The 22,708-nt window shown below is 36.1% G+C and overlaps 1 protein-coding gene across 1 annotated transcript; it reads left to right on the top strand.

Annotated features, from left to right (window-relative positions):
* The first annotated feature begins 227 nt into the window (after window positions 1-227).
* LOC135646058 (conserved oligomeric Golgi complex subunit 6-like) lies at window positions 228-21,740 on the top strand. The gene is made up of 11 exons (XM_065165169.1): window positions 228-908; window positions 1,023-1,075; window positions 3,483-3,630; window positions 3,738-3,845; window positions 16,885-16,952; window positions 17,360-17,483; window positions 17,561-17,707; window positions 17,926-18,189; window positions 18,253-18,537; window positions 19,060-19,203; window positions 21,012-21,740. Exons 1-11 carry the CDS (start codon window positions 690-692, stop codon window positions 21,522-21,524), a joined length of 2,073 nt encoding a protein of 690 aa, XP_065021241.1. The 5' UTR covers window positions 228-689; the 3' UTR covers window positions 21,525-21,740.
* Window positions 21,741-22,708: the final 968 nt, after the last annotated feature.

Raw genomic sequence — 22,708 nt, 5'->3', positions numbered from 1 at the left:
AAATAGGACGATTTTTCAGGAGTCGGAAATTTGGACGGACGGGAAAATGGCCATGAAGCTGAAGGTAAACCGACGGTGTGCAGGTGAGGGAAGGGGACGGAAGAAACCGAGACGAGTTGACTGTGCCGACTGAATTGGCTCCAAGAATAAGAGCACCATGACAGTCTCGTTGAACTTGGTGTATCATCGTCGTAAACCTCGCCGATGTTACCTGCCATCAGCGATACAACAATCGGGAGACAGACCGCACTCCTCTCTCGAGCGCGTCGATAACTCTCCAAGAATAAGAACACCCTGACGGTGTCGTTGTTCTTGGTCTACCGTCGGCGATTTAACAATCGGTAGACACCGCACCACTCTCCCGAGTGCGCCGGCACCTTGGTCGAGCGGTTCGAGATCTGTCACAGTTTCCTAACCGAAGCGGCGGATATAGAACGGAAATAGACGGTGAAAAAATCGAGGGCAATTTAGGAAGTTAAGGAGAAAAAAATGTATATATCGGGCGGATGGAGGAGATGATCCGGCGATCAGATCCCCTCATTCCGACCCACGCGAAACTACTGGGAACCCTCCTTTTTCGCTGGTCCTTCCCACTGTCAAGTAGGGAACGGAAAATAGGAATTTAACGAACTGATCAACCGATCAATCAATCAAGGAGGAGAGGAGAAGGGCTTCATCAGTTGGGTGGGATGGCAGTGACGGCGCTGGCGCCAGGGCTGTCTCGGAAGCTGAAGAAGGTGTTGGAGACGCGGACGGACAGCCCCGATCTGCTATCCTCTCTCGCGACCCTCTCCACCTTCTACGCCGACAATACTCCGCAGGCCCGCCGCAACCTCAAGTCCTCAATCGAGCAGCGTGCCCTCGCCATCAATCATCACTTCCTCGATGCATCCCTCGCCGCCCAGCAGGCATCTATCTCTCGCTACTCTTTGCTTTTATTTTTTGTCTATATATACATATCATGATCCCCGTCACTGATGATTGTTTATGTGTCCGATCTCCTCCTGCTGCATATTGCTTAGGCGCTGGATACAGTCGAGGAGGAGGTCAATGCCTTGGCCGAATGTTGCGACCAGTAAGTATTCTGTCAATATTGGGAAAGGAAAGAAAATATAAAAAAACAAAGATCTAGTACCATTAATTGTTAAATCCTGCTAATCTTTCGTCAATTAGGCAATCGCATGAGATAGCATACATCAAAGTCTTTTACCATGCGATTTGTACAAGATGTTTGGCCCCGCTTAATATGGTCCTAATGATCATATGCGGTGTCAAGTGACAAGATCCACATCCTCCCCCTTCCATATTTTCTCTGAACAGATCACTACCTGTCCACTGCTAGCAATTTTTTCCTGGTTGACATGGACACTAACACCAACATTGTCTGGATGCTCTACCACATAGTCCTCATAATCAAGTGTAAATTGATTTCTCACAATTATTACACCGAGAAACTGGTCCTCCTCCATCTTGAATGAAGGAATGATATCCAACCTGGCTAAGAAGATTACGTTTGACAAATGCAATTCTCAGGCTTCCTGCTTTATGGTTCTATGTTTAATTTGTTTACTAGGCTCAACAAGGTGAAGGATGAACTATAAATGGTGGAATGGGATCTTCGTGGACATGTCAGTAGGTGTCAGAAGTCCTATAAGCACCTGATCATTTTAGAAGACCTATTTTGTTTGTTGTTGAGACATGCATTCATGTAGGTTGTGCCTGCAGCTTTTTGCACTTGAAGATAGAATGTCTTTGCTAGATGGAACTCAAATCATCAATGGAAGAATTTCTTTTTTATTCAATTATATATCTAAAGAAGCATAGCTATAACCGAGGAATATCCCTAGAAGAATCATTTTTGTAGTTTGGTCTAGTTACAGTATCTATAATCCATCTTGTTCATCTGTCTACATTCATGCCTCTAAACCATGATTGCTTATCTCCTCTATCCAAGACTATTTTGCTCTCATATTTCTATATAGGAGACTCTTTTTTTTTTTTGTCCCCTTACCTGTTTTATATCTTAAGCTTTCCTATTGAGGTGCAAGACTTATATATTATTTCTCCCTAGTTTTCTGGCTAGAGCATCTTAGATTTTGTACAGTTGCTTTTGTGGGCAATTCAAGGTTGGCTATTAGGCATGATAGTTAGGTTGCTTGATTATAACATGTGTCATGGAGTTGAATCATGGAAGTAGCCAATTTGACTAGGGGCAATGTGCTGTTCATTTGACCCTTCTTGTAACCTATAATAATGGGAGCCTTGCATGTGGACTACAACTTTTACTTGGCTGTTTGTTGTAGGCAGTTTCCTTGGAAAGAAACTAGGCATTTGCTTTTGAACATTTAAAGAAAAAGAAAAAGGCCTTACGATCTTATGGAATATGGGCATCCAATCAAGGCTGGTAGGATCAGGATTTTGATTGGGATTAACCTTGGGACTAAGGATTTCCTTCTAGGGTGCAAGCATCATATCAGTTACCACTCAAATTGGTTTGGTACACAAGTATAGGCAGTATATATTGGTTGATGCCCTTGCTTGACTGGAAGAGAAAAGTAAAAAAGGAATTGAGAAGAAAAACCAAAATTATTGTACTCTTTCCTATGGATTAAAAACCTGATTGAACTAGGCTATATCGATCAGTGTTTACCTGCCCTACCAGAAAATGGGATGTGGATTGGGTAATTATGCAATTCGGTCCAAAACCAAAATTTTAAGTCTTGGTTTTGCCTAAACTCGTCCTCTTCTAATTATTCTCCATCTCTTGGCTCTTTGCTATTTTGGAGCTCAAGGCTCATTCTTATCTCTCTCTCTCACACATACAAAGAGCATTATTTTTAGAAGTGGTAAGAACTTTATCTATCATTTATATTTTTTTGCTGTTTTATTCTAGTCTTCCTTTTTCATGTAATAAGGGGCCTAATGTTGTTTAATTGTTCTTTCTAGTGGTTAAAACATGTTGTTTACATAAAAGTGATGACCATGCTTCAGTGCTGAAGAGTTCTAGTTAGCTTCTTCTCATAGATTTATTGCTGCTGAACAAGAAATTTTGAAGGAACACATTGCATAGTGCAATAGTAGATTAATGAATTAAGTCACATACATGAGTTTCATGGTAGAAAGCTGCGTATCTGATTCTTTGTAATGGATTAGCCTATGTTACATACATGAATTTTAAGGTAGAAAGCTGCATACCTGATTCTTAGAAAAAAAAAATTTAATGCAACCAAGATGCTATAGGAAACAAGATAAAGATGGGAAAATAATGGTCTCAAGTCCTACCAATTTGAGAAATAATTTCTCTTCATTCCACATGTTGAGACAATTGTAAATTTTTGCTGACGAAAGCATGTTTCTGAACTATCTGCTGCTTTTCTTGTCAGTGCAAGTATTATGTGCCCTTTCGTCTTATCAGGTCTGCTTTTTTTCCATTTCGAATATTATGCCTATGGGGTCATATTGCCAAGACTTTATTCATGCAGGATTGCAAAAGCATTGAGCGGCTGCAGCGAAAGTACAGGGGATATCATTAGCACCACAGAGAGGCTAAAACAGGAACTTGAGCTAACTACTCAAAGACAAGAAATCGTGTCATGCTTCCTTCGTGATTACCAGCTTTCTAATGATGAGGTACTTATAGAAGCCATAACATGCTATACCCTATCTGAAGTTATAGACATCCAATAACTGACCTTATCGAATGGTTATCCATGTTGACACGAGCCTCATAACTGCAGATAAATGCTTTAAGGGAAGAAGAACTTGGTGAGAATTTCTTCAAGGCACTTGTGCATGTTCAAGAAATTCATGCCAACTGCAAGATACTGCTAAGAACACATCACCAGGTAGGATCACATTTTTGTTTCTCTGGAGTCAACTATGAATACCATATTTCTGCATTAGTCACTTTACAGAGATCTGCTGCTCTCTGGAGAGACTTAGTATTTGTTGCTTTAGTTGTCTGTGTGTTTTTGTGTGTGATAAGTATTAAAAAAAGCTGACAAAATTTGTTGAAAGGGCGTGAAGGTTGACTATATCATCTAATATAACTTCTTACGTCAGCTATTACCCTATTTATTAATGTATAGACCATCATGTAGCTGTATACTTATAAATTGTCTCATGTTCGTTGGAACTGAATGCAATCTAACTTTTATCCTTGAGGCAAAGCCTGTTTGTTTATGTTCTCCAACAATAGATTTGTGTGCTTCATGACAGTAAGAAATCTAAAAATTCAATGAGGTGTTTTTAGTTTTTATTCTTGAAAATGATGAGTTTTAAGTGTAATGAATATGCAAACTGAAATTCTTTTTGGTGTTTCAAGTCTCTACTGACATTGCTTAGTTGCTTGTTTTCAACAGCTAGACTCACCTTTCTGTATACACCATCAGCATTGCTAATTGTAAACATCACAATTGAATATCCATCATCAGAATTTTTATTTTATTAATATATTAGGATGATGTTACGTTAATTAAATATCATATGTTAATGCTTTTATATAATTATGTAACTAATATAATTAATAATTTTTAATGAATTATTGTAGTTTCATTATCTGTATGTTTGTTGCAATCTATTTTGTTACTGTAGTTTTATTTTATCTAACTGGTTGTTATAATTTAGTTCCTTAATCTGCTACTTCTGTATTTTGTTAGGATTGTAAAAGACACTAAAGCGGGGGGTGAATTAGTGCTTTTGAAAAAATTATGATTTGAAAACTTTCGTTCGATTAAACCCGTATCAGAAATACGTTTAACTTGGAATGTAGGTAAAAGTAGTGAGCAATTCAATCAGTTAGTAATTGCAAGAAAAAGCATAAACAAAAATGCAAACCAGATTTATATTGGTTTGGTTGTCCTAACTTACATCCATTATCAATTCCTTTTCACTCGAGGCCATCGACTAACACTACCGATCTTCTTTTTAACGGGCGAAGATTAACTACCCTTATTACAACCAGTGATTGAAAAAGGCGCTCGGGCGCTCGGGTGAGGCGAGGCGAGGCCCGAGCGCCTCGCTAATGTCCCATGCGGCGCGCTTCAAACAGGCGCCGCTTGGGCGCTCGCCTGAGCCCAGGCGCTGGGCACTTCGGGCGAGCGCCTGGGTAAACCAAGTGACCAAACCAGGATTTTAGGTCTGGTTTGGTCCTGGTTCGGTTGTTAGTTGGTTCAATTGAACCAACTAAACCGATATAACCCTTACCCAACCCTAACCCGCTGCCGCTCCCGATCCCGATCCCGATCCTGATCTCGCTGCTCGTCGCTCCTGCTCCCGCTGTCGCTGCTCACCGCTGTTGCTGCTCGCGCCTCCCGCGAGCCCTCCCGCTGTCGCTGCTCACCGCTGTTGCTGCTCGCGCCTCCCGCGAGCCCTCCCGCTGCTCGCGCCTCCTGCGAGCCTTCCCTCTGCTCGCGACTCCCGCGAGCCCTCCCGCGAGCCCTCCCGCTGCTCACGCCTCCCGCTCTCTTTCCCTTTCCCGCTGCCGCTGCCACCGCTCGCCGCTGGTTCCTCGTTTCTCCGTCAGGCTCAGTATACAGTATACTCTTAATATTAAGTTTATTTGAATTTTGAAATGATTAATTTTCAATACTGTTAATAGATTAATAATATATTATTTTGATTTTAATGTTGTTAATTTTTATTTATTTGAAATTATTGCTAGGTTTCAACATAAATGACTTTGATGTAAAATTTTATTGTTTTGAATTCTGAAACTTTTTGTTAATGTGACATTGTGATTTTGTATCTTAGATTTTTTTAATTTAATAGCATATTTTTATTTAAAATTTTAAATAATTATATTTATTAATTATATTATGTATTTTTATATTTTAGCGCCTCGCTTCGCTCGGGCGAGTGCCTGGGCGAGCGCCTAGCGCCTCGGGCGTTTTTGGACCTTGGCGCCTTTTGGTGCCTAGCGCTTTTTAAATCACTGATTACAACTCTTTATTCTTTTCACAGGTTTAGGAGAGAACCTTTACACCTCTCTTTTACAACAAGATCTTACTTCTCTCTTAGAAAGACTTCTAAACTCTAGGAGGAAGAGACTCAACACTGAGAGTTTACAACAATTTTATCCTCAAGAATTCTTTCCCCTTTCTTGTTGGATCAAACGAGAATGAGTGGGGTATTTATAGGCCCTAATTGGTTTTAAAAATAGAGCTAAAAATTCAAATTTTCGAGTTTTTGGGGTACCGATGGTACCACCGCCTACGACCTTGTGCATTGGGAGTACCATCGTCAGTTTGAGCGGTACCACTACTTGACACAGTCTAGGAGACTATGTCCTGGCGGTACCACCGCCTAACACTAAGTGGTACCATCGCTGACCCTAGCGGTACCACCGTCGGGTTTTCCGGAAAAGTTCATTTCATACATTTCAACTCACAGGCGGTGCTACTGCCTGGCCCAACTTCAGGTCACTAAATTGGCCTTGCAATAGGCCTAATTCGGCCCTGATTCATGCCCAATAGGCCCCTAATTAAGTTGGCATAGTTACACCTAAAACTAACTCAATTAAAATCTAAACTACTTCGATCAAGATACAAATGATTACAAACATGAATCTTGTGTTATTCGACATGTCATTGGTTCATTCGGTGCTTCATCCGAACCTTTGGTGTATCGTCCTCTCCTTCGGTGTATTGCCCGATCCATCGGCATGTTGACCTCCCGTAACATCCGATCTTCTTAGCGCAATGCCCGATCCTTCTAGCCTAATTCCCGAACTCATAGCATGAAGTCCATCTTCCGGCACATCGACCAATCCTTCGACCCAACATCTGATTCTCCTGCTTCAATTGATTTGCCTTTCTATAATCGAAGTTAGTCCTGCATTACTTAAACGCTCATTAGATCTTAACTTCATCAATTGATTTCATCATCAAAATCCGAGATTCAATAATCTCTCCCTTTTTTATGATGACATCCAATTGATAACGAAGTTTTAACTAAACTCCCTCTGTCTATATGACATATCAAAATAAACTCGAATTCAAAAAATGATAACCTCCTAATCATAATATCTTTGAATTCAAGTCGAAACAATTTTAATCATGAATCATAGTTATCATATGTAACACATCATATTAAAATAATCATTACTTCGTATGCATTGCATACATCATCATAAAATCATGAGTATTGCATGCATAATTTTAAATCATCAAGGTACATCATAACATGCATGATTCCAAAACATTAAAATTTTAAGTCATTATAACTTCTCTCCCTTTGTCATCAACAAAAAGGAGAGTGCAAGTCTGCAAGTTTTTGCTTCTTTTTGAAATGTGCAAGCTAGCAACTTTTGTTTCTTTTTGAAGATGTGTAAGCTAGTAATTCTCTCTCCCCCTTTGTCATTGTCAAAAAAAAAAGAGAAGGATACAATGGTGCAACGATTTACATCAATGTTCCAATCATCACATGAAAGATCAATTTCATGATGGGGCATACAAGTCATAAATAAAGGAGTATATAAATCTCAATATGTGAATAGCGAAAGATCATGATTCATTTTGATAAATCTCTTCTTTAGTAAAAAGAAATCTTATGAGATCAAATAGTAAACGATCTTGATTCATACAAAAGAAATCTTAAGTCATGAATTTCGAGTAATCAAGAGAAAAATCATGATTCATTTGTATAAATATTCTCTTTAATAAATAGTAAAAAGAATTATAGAAGAATAAATAATAAAAGATCTTGATTTGTATAGAATAAATCTCAAGTTATAAATATCGATAAATCAAGAGAAAGATCATGATTCGTTTGGATAAATATTCTCATTAAGAAAAGGAAAGAATCATCCGAGAATAAATAATAAAAGTTCTCGATTCATGTATTTGAATAAATATTTTTCAATGAAGAGCGAGTTTGAACATCTTTTGATGTATCTCCAATGATTAGCTCCTTAGGATGTGCATCTATATACTTCCATTTCTTGCGTAAGGATTATTTGGAAGTAGATGTATCCAAGTTGTTTTTGAGAGAAGAAATCAAATTATAAAATTTAAAATCATTATCAAAACCATTTTCTTAGTTTAAGAGATTCACAAAAAAAACATAAATAGATTTATTAATCTCTTATTGAAAACACGATAAGCTTCAGAGATAGAGAAATTTTCAACAAAAATGCATTTCTCTTTTAGTTTCAATTTATGTGATTGATTTTATAGTAGCATGCCCTAGTCTTCTATGCTAAAGCCATGCATCATCGTTTAAAATCGAAAAACAAGTTTCGTCATGATAATCATCAAGATCAATAGTATAACACATTAACTAATAAAACATCTTCAATCAAAAGATTTGATTTATTACCAATAATTTTAATTCCAATGATCTTTCCTTTATTATTGTTGTTTCGGCTAGAGAGCTTTGTGAAGTGTGTTAGATCTCCGATCATATGCCTTGAGCATCCACTATCAAGATATTATTTTTTGCTCTTAGCTTTTAATTGTAGACATATCTACAGGAAAGATAGGTTTGGTTTAGGTACCCATTTAACTTTGAGTCCCTCATGATTAGATCTACTTATCTTAACTATTGGCATTAAGTCATTTATAGTTCCTTTAGGAACTCAAACTAATTTTGAACGTTTATAAGCATAATGTCCACATCTACCACATAAATTACATTTAACTTTAGGGGGAACATGTAATGCGAGTCCTTTAACAAATGTAGTTGGCTTTTGTTGAATGTTACTTACAAAGCCAATTCCTTCCTTTCTACGTAGATCTTTATTAGCAAGAATCATGTTTAATGATTTGTTATCAATTTTAAATTTTTCTAATGTTTATTGTAATAATATCTTTTCCTTTTTGAATGACTCTTAACTCTTCACATTTAGTACAAGGTATTAACAAGCATTTATCATACTCATTTTTTAATTTATTACAGAGACATACATGATCTTTATTTAGTAATTTATATTTCTTACCAACTAATTTAAGTTCATCATACAAATCATGAAATGCATCAAGTAATTTATTGTAAGGTAAAAACATTTTAAGTGAGGCACATACCTCATCATCGAAAGTCATCAATGCGTAGTTCGCCACTTTGTCTTTATTGGTTTGCTCTTCGTCTTAATTTGTTTGTTCTTTGTCTTCTGATGCACTTGATTTGTCCCAAGTCGTCTTGAGTGCTTTCTTTTTCTTTTGTGCTAGTAGCTTCTTCTTCAGTTGTGGACACTTAGTTTTGAAGTGCTCTGGCCTTTTGCATTTATAGCAAATTATTGTATCCTTTTTAAGTTCATTTTTATATTCTTATTTTGTAGAATTAGTCTTGTTCTTTTTTTATGAAATTTTTAAATTTTCTTGTAAAAAGTTTTATGTCATAATCATCACTTGAGCTTTCGCTCGAGTATTCTTTTTTGGTTCTAAGTGTAATATCCTTCATGTTATTTGGAAGGTTGTTCTCATGTTCGTCATGTGCCTTGCAAGTTATTTCATAGGTCATTAATGATCCTATGAGTTGTTTAAGTGGAAAGTTATTTAAGTCCTTTGTTTCTTAAATTACAGTTACCTTTGGATCTCAACTTTTTGGAAGGGATCTTAGAATTTTGTTGATAAGTTCAAGATTAGTAAAACATTTACCAAGAGCTTTTAAACCATTGATAACATCCGTAAAACGGGTGTACATGTCACTAATGGTTTTGCTTGTCTTCATTTTAAATAATTTAAAACTATATACCAAAAGATTAATCTTAGATTATTTTACTTTATTTGTGCCTTCATGAGTAATTTCAAGTGTGTGCCAAATATCATGTGCAGTTTCACATATAGAAACACGATTAAACTCATTTTTGTCTAAAGTATAAAATAAAGCGTTCGTAGCTTTAGCATTTAACGAAAATATTTTTTTTTTCAAAATCATTCCATTCATTCATTAGTTTAAAGGGTTTTTGAAAATCAAACTCAACAACGTTTCATAGATCAAAATCCATAGAAAGCAAGAAAATCCGTATTTGTGTTTTCCAATACGTGTAGTTCGTCTCATTGAACATAGGAGGACGAGTGATAAAGTGACCCTCTTGATTGTCGAAAAAAGCCATTTAATTTCTCTTGAGTATTAAACTAACTGAGAGAATCAAACTTTAATACAAATTATTAGGATCGTAAAGGCACTAAGAGGAGGAGGAAGAAGAGGGGGTAAATTAGTGCTTTCGAAAAAGTTACAATTTGAAAACTTTCGTTCGATGAAACCTGTATCGGAAATACTTTTAACTTGGAATATGAGTAAAAGTAGTGAGCAATTAAATCAATTAGTAATTACAAGAAAAAGCATAAATAGGAATGCAAACCAGATTTATAGTGGTTCGGTCGTCCCAACCTATATCCACTCTCGATTCCTCTTCAATCGAGGCCATCGGCTTCTACTATCGATCTTTTTTTCAACGGGCGAAGATCAACTACCCTTGTTACAACCCTTTCTCCTTTTCGCAGGCTTAGGAGAGAATCTTTATACCTCTCTTTTACAACAAGACCTCACTCTTCCCTTAGAAAGACTTCTAAACTTTAGGAGGAAGAGACTCAACATTTTAAAAGAGTTTACAACACTTTCATCCTCAAGAATTCTTCCCTCTTTCTTGTTGCATCAAGCTAGAATGAGTGTGGTATTGATAGGCCCCAATTCGAGGTATCGGTGGTACCACCGCCTGTAGTGGCCAGTACCACTACCTGCCACCCTGAGCACTAGCGGTACCACTATCAGTTTGGGCTGTACCACCGCTGACCTTGACGATACCATCGTCGGGTTTTTCAGAAAAGTATATTTCGTACTTTCTAGATCACAAGCGATTCCACCGCCTGGCCCAACTTCATGTCACTAAATTGGCCTTCCAATAGGCCTAATCCAACCCTGATTCAGGTCCAATAGGCTCCTAATTAAGTTGTCATAGTTACACCAAAAACTAACTCAATTAAAACTTAAACTACTTTAATCAAGACACAAACGTTTACAAACATGAATCCTATATTGTCCGGCATGTCATTGGTTCATCCGGTGCTTCGTTCGTACCTTCGGCGCATCGTCCTCTCCTTCGGTGTATTGCTCAATTCATCGGCATGTTGACCTCCCGCAACATCCGACCTTCTTGGCGTAATGCTCGATCCTTCTGGCCCGATGCTCGAACTCATAATATAAAGTCCATCTTTCGGCACGTCGATCAATCCTCTTGCCCGACGTCCAATCTATGACATGATGCTCTCCGGCCCAACGTCCGATTCTCCTGCTTCAATCGATTTGTCTTTCCATGATCGAAGTTAGTCCTGTGTCACTCAAACGCTCATTAGATCATAACTTCATCAATTGATTTCATCATTAAAATCCGAGATTCAACATATTTAATATTTATTCTTAATGTTAATTTACTAAAATTTTTATATGCATATATCTTTATGGCTTATGGAGTTGTTGTTGTTGTATATATCTTTATGGCTTTGTAGTGTATGCTTACAATAATTTAGCTGCTTTATCTTATTTTTATATTTAATATTTATTCTTGATTTCAACATTACAACATATTTTGTTAGACTATACTTATATTGTTTATATCACTATTCTTATATATATTTATGAAATAGATGATGATTTGCTAATTATCTATGTTTGTTTTAATTTAAAACCTATCTTCTTATTTTAATTTAGATTTTCTGAATTATATCCTTTTCATTTAGTATTATATTTATCTTGATCATATATTTTAAGTTGTTGTATATTAGAAGTACCTCAAATTATATTTTAAGTTGTAATTTATTTGTTGTCATTGCCAAACAATGAATTATTACTAGCTAACCACCATCATTATATATCAAACCAGCATTTTAATCAGTCGAATGGTTGTTGTTGGTACTCGCCAATGAATTTTGAGGATGTTAATCATAGTCATTGCTTAGTTGGTGTTCATCAACATCATTATCCACCAACTCCTATTGCCTCCCACCACTATCATTGTTGACTATCATTCACATCCTTGCAAACCATCATTATGTTATTCAAGGACCATCATAGGCCAAAGCTAAATGAACTTTTTGTATATATAGTTTCTTAATATCCCAACATTTGGATCCATAAAACATTATTAGTCTCACAACCAGCTTATAAAATCTTCCTTTTAATCTCAAAAGTATCTGATGATCACAAGACTCTCGACGCCCCTCATCATTTTAACTATTTTATTTTTACTTTGTGAATAATATCTTTATTGATCTATCCATCTTGTTGAATAATTGATCCAAGATATCTAAATATCTTACTTAAAGGGGCTTTTTGTCTATCCAACTTAACTATATTCTATTTATTTCTAGAATTACTAAAATTACATCTCATATATTTATTTTTTGTTTTACTTAATCTAAAACCTTTAGTTTCTAATGATTACCTCCATAGCTTAAGTTTATAATTAATTTCACTTAAATTCTCATCAACTAAGAAAATATCATCAGCAAATAACATATACCAGGGAAGTCTATCATGTAAGTGATTAGTAAGTTCATCCATTATCAATGTAAAAAGGTAAGGACTTAATATGGTTCCTTGATGTAATCCTATGTTAATAGGAAACTTACTAGATATGCCCCCTTATGGTTCTAACATTAGTAGTTACATTATCATATATATCTTTAATAACATCAATAAAATTAGTGAATACATCTTCCTTTTCTAAAACCTACCATAATAAATCTTTAGGAACCCTTTCATAGGCTTTTTCTAAGTCAATAAAAATCATGTACAAATCTTTCTTTTACTTCATATAATTTTCATTAATTGTCTTAATAAATAAATAGCTACTAAAATTAATCTTCCAAGCATAAAATCAAATTAATTTTCAAATATATTTGTTTCAGGCCTTGTCCTACTTTTGATAACTTTTTTTTAAAGTTTCATAATATGGTTCATGATCTTAATTCTTTTATAATTTGAACAATTTTATTTGTCACCCTTATGCTTATAAATTGGTACTGAAAATTTTTTCTTTTATTCATTAGGCATCTTTTTGAATCTCATGATTTTGTTATATAAGTTGGTTAATCAAACTACTCTCTTGCCCCATAAACTTTTTCATACCTCAATTGGAATACCATCTGGTCTCACTCTTTAACTATTTTTATATTTTTCAATGCATCTTTTATTTCACTAGCTCTAATTTTACGAACAAATCTGTAATTATTATTTATCATTAAATCTAAGAGTTATGTCGAATATTCATTAAATAATTTATAAAAATAATTTTTCTATCTTTTCTTAATCTCATTATCATTAATAAGTATTCTTTGATCTTCGTCTTTAATGCATCTAATATTATTTAAATTCTTACACTTTCTTTTCCTAGCTTTAGTAATTCAATATATATCTTCTTCATCATGTTTAGTACCTGATTTATTATAAAAATTATCATAAGCTTTATATTGTGTCATACTAACCACTTTTTAGTCTCTTTTTTAGATTCTTTATATATTTTAAATTGTTTCTCATTTTTATAATTTTATCAATCTTTAAGACATGATCTTTTAGTAAAAATTACTTTTTGAACTTTCTCGCACCATTATCAACTCTCTCTTAAGATTACACCTTTACCTTTAATTTCACCAAGAATCTCCTTTGTTAAGCTCCTAATTATATTAGTCATCATAGTCTAAATAATATTAATATTATCCTCGTCTAAGTTCCAATTTGCCTCCCTTTCCATCCTATTCTTAAAAGTCTTTATATTATCATCTTTAAAATTTTATCATCTAGTCCTAGTAAATTTTTTTATTATTTTCTTCTTTCATTTTCTATACTAAATATCTAATACCATCAACCTATGTTGATTCATCAAAATTTCGCCAAGTATAATTTTTATAATTCTTATAAATAACTTTATCTACCTTTCTAGTGAGAAAAAAGTTTATTTGATTATAGTTGTGACCACTCTTATAAGTAATCAAATGTTTATCTCTCTTCTTAAAGTGAGTATTTATAATTATAAGATTATGTGAAGTTGCAAAATCTAAAATCATACCATCTTCATTTCTCTCCCCATAACTAAAGCCCTTGTGCACCCCTTTATATTCACTATATATTTTCCCTACATAACTATTCAAATCTCTTTCAATTATAAGGTTTTCAGTTATAGGTATTCCTTGAATGATATCATCTAAGCTTTCCCAAAATTCTCTTTTTGTTTGATCATCAAATTCGACTCGAGGGGCATTAGCACTAATGATATTCATAACATCTTGTCGTTTTACAAATTTTAGAACTATAATTTTATCTCTAAATCTTTTTACATCTACAATATTGTTTTTCAAATCCTTATGAACAACAATTCTTACATCACTTCTGTGCTGAACTTTTTTAGTATACCAAATCTTAAATCCAGTACTATCAATCTCTCTAGATTTTTCCCTTACCTACTGAGTCTCTTGTAAGTAAATAATATTTATTCTTTTTTTTTATCATAGTGTCTACCAATTATAATTCCATCCCTGAAAGTGTTCTTATATTTCAAGTTACTAACCTAACCCTCTAATCTTGGACTAACTTCTTTACTCTCATTGGTCGAAAACAATGACAGAACTCTTGCCTACTTGGTACCACATCCAAGCGCCAATTTGTTGGGCCGCTTTCGGGCGACCTCCTAGTCCATCATTTGTAATTCGGGACATATAGTCATGAAAATGTCTCGCGTCACTTCCGAGTGATGATCTAGCTTTATACTAAAATCGGTTAAAATTCATGTCCATGAGATCTGAAATTGTTTTAAACTAGTTTTCGGTGACCTAACGTAACCCTCCACATTTTTTATCCAAGCTTGGGATCGGCATTGACCTAACGCAATCCTCCCGTTTATAGAGAGTTAAAAAAAAAAAGACTGAAAACCAGCACCCGTAATATCGTCTGTACCAAACCATACCGAGCAATATTATAAACTTTGGCTAATACAACTATTTTCCATGGTCCACTCACCTTGATCTTTTGGCTAGTGCAAGCGATAAAAATTACGTTGATTTGGAAAGTTTCGTTTGACAAAATTGTTTCGTCAAAGCCCATATCGGAAAGTAATGACTTAGTAAATGTAAAGCGTGGAGTACAGATAAGTAATGAAAGAAAGCAGTAAGGAAAGAACACACCGGATTTATAGTGGTTCGGTTGTTGTGACCTACGTCCACTTCCGATCCCTCCTCTGTCGAGGTCACCAGTGTCCACTAATGGACTTCCTTCAATAGGCGAAGACCAACCACCTTTTTACAAAGCTCTTCTCCTTTTCACGGGTTTAGGAGACAACCCTTATAAGCCTCACACCTCTTCTCTAATGATTATAAAGTTGAAGAAAGAGGAGGAGGACCCTTAGCACTTTTACAATATTTTTACACCCCAACACCTAAAGGTTTTTTCACATTTTTCTGCTCTTTTAATTACTCTTTCATGCATAAAGGAGTGGGGTATTTATAGGCCCCAATGACTTCAAAATCGGAGCAAAAAAGTGTCTCATCTCGGATTTCCGGAGTACTGGCGGTACCACCGCTAGGTATTCTAACACTAGGCAGTAGCACCACCCAGTCTGGCGGTACTACCACCTGACAGAGCCTTGGAGACTGGGCTCTGGCGGTATCATCGCCTGACAGCATTAACTGCTGGTGGTACCACCACCCAGACCACTTGGGAGGCTGAGCCTCAAGCGGTTCCATCGCTTGGCAAGGCTTCAAGTGGGCGAGTGGGCCTTCTATCTGGCCCAACTCAGCCCTGTTTTGGGCCCAGTTGGCCCCTAATTGAGTTAGTGGGATTACCTCCCAATCCTAACTCAATCTTGGTTCTAACTACGACAATTAAGGCATTAACTAAGCAATTTTTGTCCGGTATGTCAATTGTTCTTCCGACGAAGTCTCGACGAACTTCCGGTGAACTTTTCGGCATGCTTTTGGCGAACTCCTGATGAACTCTTGGCGAACTCCGGCGAACTCTCAGCGAACTCCCAACGAACTCTCGGTGAGCTTCCGGCATATCGTTCGAATCTTCGACATATCATCCGATCTTTGACTCCGGCCCAATATCTGTTTTATGCCTTATCCATTATCGTAATTAATCCTGCAACACTTATCTCAACATATGGATTAGATTATTTATCAATTGATTTCATCGTCAAAAGCTGAGGTTCAACACTCTGCCCCCATCACGCGAGCCTAATTCCAACTCAATACAGGGCCAAAGGGCTGATACCGCCTGGTAGTGGGCGGTTCATGTACCGATCTGCTAGCGAACCGGTATGTACTGTTCGTACCAAGTGGTATGGTACAGTTTTGCAAACGTTGCATGTTGATGTAAGTTAATAAGTACATGTATCATCAAATATACTTAGATATAAGTATATAAAGATGTACCTATTTCAATTCCAATAACCTATTTTCTATATCAGATAATATCTAAACTAAGTTATGGTTATTTATTTTTCGTTATTTTAAATTTTATATTAAAATATTTACCAAAGTACTATTAATTATTATATTGTTATAACAAATTATGTGTTACATGCAATAAATCTACTTACAGTGATAGGTATAATAAGACTTTAAAAGGAGTACTTAGAGTTGATTTTTAATACATAAGTAAAGATATTTTGTTTTCATTAAGAAAATTTTTCATCACCATCATAGGAACTATAATTAAAACTGACCAATGTGGTTAAGAATACCAAATCTCTTGAAGAAGGAATCAGATTATAATTCACCCAACAATGGGAATTAAAATACTATTACTATTGATTTCAACCAACAGAAAGAATCAATGTTGCTTTTTCCTATTTGGGTTCTAGTGATGAATTACTCTGATTTAAAGGACAATATAATCCTGATATCCTGTTCTTTTTATTGGGCTCAGAACTTATGGAATATCTGTTTTATGCAGCGTGCTGGATTGGAGCTAATGGATATGATGTCTGTTTACCAAGAAGGAGCCTATGAGAGACTATGCAGGTGATATGCCTTCTGTTATATTCTTAGCCAAACATATAGAACTTCCAAATCATGCTTAAATATAATCAGAAATACCATTTTGGTTGGTTACCATGCGTACCAAAGTCTGATAAGACTCGAGGATGGATGAGCTGGAAATGACGTCTTTTATATGTATAGATGCTGTGATTAAAGAATGCATGTGAGCATCCTTGTGCATACACTTTCAAAATGCTCAGCTGCAAAATTTTCAGTTCGGCTTCCTGAATAATTGTTTTCATAGGTAATGAAATTTTAGTTAGAAAAGGAAACAAATTAAAGATGTCAAAAGGATCAATTTTAGACAGGGATACACATGAAATTCAAATGCATAAGTGTTCCTCGACTGACAGAAAATAATCTTTATCTGATTATTATTACATATGCAGGTGGGTTCAAGCTGAGTGTAAGAAATTGGGTGATACTGATAATCCTGAAGTTAGTGATCTTTTAAAGACAGCTATTTGTTGCCTTAAAGAAAGGCCTGTTCTTTTCAAGTACTGTGCAGAAGAGGTGAGAATTTGTCTCTGGCTTCTTATTGTTTCTTTTTCTGGATTCTATTTAAATGTTTACAATGCCTCTGCCACTAGATTGCAAATATGAGGCATCATGCACTGTTCAGACGATTTATAAGTGCCCTTACACGAGGAGGACCCGGAGGGCTGCCAAGACCTATTGAAGTGCATGCACATGATCCTTTACGTTATGTTGGTGACATGTTAGGATGGCTTCATCAGGTTTGAATCTTCTAAATCTCAACTATATTAAAGTAGGATATTGGTGGACAGTCGATAATTTATAGCAACCTTTGTGTATGCTTCTTTTGATCATGAATGTTGACCATTTAATTTGAGTTCAATGGATGTTTCTCATTTTATCTAGCATTTGATAATGGAACTAACAGATTTTAGCAATACCTATTTTTCTAAAATGTTGTTATTTTTTCTGTGGGAAGGCTTTGGCATCTGAAAGAGAACTTGTACTTGTCTTACTCGACACCGATGCTAATAGTGACGCAGATTCTATTGTCCATCACTTTTCCAAAAGTTCTGAAAGTGATCATACAAAATTTGAGCCGGAGATTACCTTTGTTCTGGATAGAATATTTGAAGGGGCATGTAGACCATTCAAAATAAGAGTTGAGCAAGTTTTGCAGTCTCAGCCTAGCCTTATTATTTCCTATAAATTGAGTAACACATTGGAGTTCTACAGTCACACTGTAAGTTTTTGGTTACTAAGTACACTCATGGTTATTTCCTTCTTGAGTTCTTTCTTCTACTAGATTTCAGACTTGCTTGGAAGAGAGACAGCTCTTTGCAATACACTTTGGTTACTCAAGGATGCTGCTCAGCAAACTTTCTTCAACATTCTTAAGGGTCGTGGAGAGAAACTTTTAAGGTACCCTCCACTGGTTGCGGTTGATTTATCTCCACCGCCAGCAGTGCGAGAAGGAGTTTCTTTGTTGCTTGATCTTATTGACACCGACAACAGCATGATGGTTCCTGCTTCTGTCAAAAAGCCAGATTTTGATCCTGTGATTACTGCTTTACTTGATCCTATTGTTCAGGTGCACCAGTCTGTTTTTTCCACTTCCTGTACTTTCTTGCAAATTATCAAATGCTGCTTGGAAGTACCAATAGTAGTTCACAAGCTAATCAGGTTATGTGATAATTATGGCAACATGAAATTTGTCCTTCAAGCAAAAACAAAAGGTTCCAAATATTTACATTGTTACTTAAGTTGTCTCTTTATCACTACAATAAAATTTGCTGCTTCTTACTGATGACTTGGTATATGCATTTTTTGCTTATGCTATTATCTTTCAATATAGTATCAAGCTAAGAGATTAAATAGATTTCTGAGAAATGGAACTTTGTATCGTGACTAAATTGCATTAGCGTGGCTGCCATGATTTATAATACCAGATTCAAAACTTTGTTAACCTTTTTTACCTTCCATTCTAGATGTGAACAAATCCTGAGAATGCAGTTTGGAAGTTTGAATTTATGCTCTGTGGTTCCAAACAAAAGCTTCTTTTATTTAAATTTGGTTGCTTTTGGATCTAAATCTATGTTATTACTTCACCTAGATGTGTGAACAAGCAGCTGAGGCCCTGAAATCTAAAGGCGTGCTTTCAAAGAGAAGTAGAACAAGTTCAGATTTGGGGTCTAGCAGCAGAGATTCTTTGACATTTGATGCAATGCTTAGCAAGAAAACATCCACCTTGACTCAGGTATATGCATGTTGTCTCAATGGTATTCTTGATGGTGTTTCAGCAATTTATGCCATAACCTGAAAATGAGAATATTATTTATTGAATCTGCTCTTAATATGCATATATAGATTGGACAAGCATCAATTTGCACATATTTTAGTTTCATGCTGGCACTCTAGATAGTTGGTCTAGTATTTTTGTCTAATAGTAACTGTTGCTTGACCATGGTCTGATTTGGTCGTGATGTTTCTTAATACTATTGATATCTTATGAACTTTGACTAAAAATTCTACCATTGCATATGCTAATCTGAAATTAATACAGTACCACGTATTGAGAAGCCACCAGGAATAAGGAAAAGATCATGTAGCATCAGTTTTGCGATTTCTGTTTAGGTAACTGCTGCTACAGCATACCTCATAATAAATTTGTTCACAACCTAACTTTCAGTTAAAGAATTGGTAGAAGTCTGAGAGAATTTTATCTTATGCCCATATGCAGGTCCACTCAACGATAGCAATTATTGAAAAATTACATTTTGGCTTTATTGCATTAGCAACCGATCTCACTGTCTAAATAGAATCAGCAGAAAAAAAGTTGTAGATGTTAAATTAGCATATTCTGTCATACAGCCCCACGAGATTGTCTATATCATGTTGGTTTATGGATCTCCCATTAGATTTGTTTATATGTTAGTCTGATTTTTCTGTTCTTTTGCTACTATTTCCGTATTTGCCTATGTTAATGATGCATATTATTATATTTTAAACCTTTTTCTTCTATTTTCTTGAAACTCCTGTTCTTCAGAGCATTGGATATTTTATTGAAAAAAAACCAAAAAGCCTACTTTTTAAAGACTATTTGCATGAAAGATCAAAATAGTAATGTGAGTTGGGATTGTTGATATTTTTACCAATTTCTGTACAGTTTTAATCTATTTTTTCCAGCTAATTTATATGATAAAAATCTTGATACTAGATAGTAGGACTGAATCTCATCTTCATCACTATCTTTATCCCAAAGAAAAGGAAAAAAGAAGAAAAAAATCTAGAATATTAGCATGTCCACCCAACCCTTTTACAGCAATACACTATCTAATGAAAGGAAGCTTGCATAATTATCCTTAGCTCCTTGAGAGCAAAAAACTTCTCATGATAGAATTTCTTATGCAAGCTACTGTGGCTCTTAATGGGAGACATCTACATTGAATATATGTTGCATGAGGATGCTTGGTTTAGTTCAGAATGAAATTATATACTGTTGCATGCTTGATTATCATCATTTTTTGTTACCAAGATTCTGATTGCATATAGACTATCCTGTTAGGTTGTCTTGATCGTGCTTCAGCAAATCCTGTTTCAGGTATAAATTGCTGAATTTTTGTATCTGTTAGAGCTATTCCGACTCCTTTATATTTCTGCTTTGCTGATTATGAGTTTTAGTTATGCTTGTTGCAGCGTTTAATGCCTTCTAAACTTGATAGGACTATGTTACCAACCAATCAATTTTGTTAATGTAAATTGTGGTTAAGGTCATTTGCATCATTTATATGCAAAATATAAAGAAATATCAAGAGCATTGGTGAAGACAGGTAAGAAAAAGAAATCCTTAATGTTCCCATTAGTTGAAAATTTAGTGTTTTAGGCCTTAGATGCTCTGGCTACTTATTGGTTCATCAATGACCTTTTTTTATGACACCGAGTTGCTAAATGTTGTTTACATATAATTGTACTTTGTAATTACACCAAAGTCACCTTCTTAAAAATTGTCCATTCGTATGTCACATATGTTCTCAGTATTGAATGTTTTCATAATCTCTCTTGCAGGGTGCCGAAATGTCAAGCACAATATACCTCATCAACTGCTTGTCAGCTATTCAGCAAGCACTAGTAGACCAGGGGGTTGCTGCAAATTATGTGGATAAAATAACCTCTGATATTGACACAAATGTCAGTATCCTTGTGCAAATGGAAGTAGATGCCATTCTAACGAGATGTGGGTTGTTGAGCAAGATATCTTACATTCAGAACTCTACCAGTGAAGTTGACAGTGAGCCTGGACCCTTAGCACAGGCACCTGAGATGTCACCTCTGGTGCTATCTGAAAGCTTAAGGACATTTTTTGGTCTGGTCACTGGAACTGAAGGTTTGCTCCCAGAATTTGAACAATTACAACTTCCTAGGTTGCGTTCTGATGCATCCATCCGTGTTGCAAGGGCACTAGCAGATGGTTATGAGCTCCTCTACAAGGCAGTCGTTGACCCTAAGAATAAATACCCTGATCCTAGGTCCTTGGTGAGACATTCACCAGATCAGATAAAAACCATTTTAGAAATTTGAGGTTTGATCCTGTCATGAGGCTTTTGTCTTTTCATTCTGTAATCTTTTTCCCAGTTGCCAGAGTTTGAGTTTTGGAGCAACTAAATCTTTACAAGGAATATACATGAACCTATTGATAAACTTGCAGGTAATATTTGTGAATTACATACTGTTGGCATGTAACAAACAGAAATTTCGTCTGCCATTCGTGGTGTAATATCCATGGACTTTGTTCAATCCCTGTTTCTTTATAGTACTGATGCATCATTCTAGGATCATTTTTCTGCATCTCATTTGAAGTGGCTTTTTCGTCATCAATATCGTGATCATGCCGTTCATGAATATTTCAGTACCCTGAGGGGATATACTTTCGACAGATTTTACGCCGAGACCAATGAAAAATAAAAACCAGAAAGGCTCATTTGGATCCACCCAAGTGAGAGATCTGGGACTCGGTGGCCTTGTAAAATCTCCATAGTTAGTTAACAACATAAAATGACTTTTATGTTTTAGAACGACGTAAAAGCATATGTTACGCGCGTCGAGTCACAGACACACATTATGTAGCGCGGATCATGTGAAAAATGCTGCGCCATTCACTGACGCTGGTTGGCTGATTATTAATAAAAAGCTGACGTTTACTGGGTACGATAATTTCAACTGGAGTCAATGGGCAGCGGGATTAGGTGCAGCTGCAAAAGCTATTAGAGGGTAAGAAGTACTTTAGGAAGGATTTGCATAAACATGAGTGGTAGATTTCTTTTTTAATATTTGGGTGCAGCATGACGGCCGCTCAGCACTCCTTGAGACGGCCATCTTATACGTGCATCTACGAGTATAATTATGGGAGACTTGCGCAGTACCCGCGCAGAAGAGGACATCGACGGAGAGATGCAGTCTCAGGGCCTTTGCGGCCAGACGTTTGCGCTAGCTTTGGCCACAGAAGAATTGTGGCAGGGGAAGAGAGAGAGAGAGAGAGAGAGACTCGTGGCCAAATCGTCGCTCATTTCGGTGCATAAGACGCACCCGTGCAGAAACGGTAATGGCAGATTTTGTGCACTGCAGTTTTAGCAGCGTTGCTGGAACGCGGACCACAATAAGAGCGAAGCCGCCCACCACTGCGGGACGGTAGGACGCACGTACGCACGCACGTAGCCTCTTCCTCACCACACATAATAATTACAAACTCTCCGATTCGACAAGGA

This window comes from Musa acuminata, chromosome BXJ3-8 (genome assembly GCF_036884655.1).
Source record: "Musa acuminata AAA Group cultivar baxijiao chromosome BXJ3-8, Cavendish_Baxijiao_AAA, whole genome shotgun sequence".
Lineage (NCBI taxonomy): Eukaryota > Viridiplantae > Streptophyta > Magnoliopsida > Zingiberales > Musaceae > Musa > Musa acuminata.
This window is presented reverse-complemented; position numbering and strand designations above follow the sequence as displayed.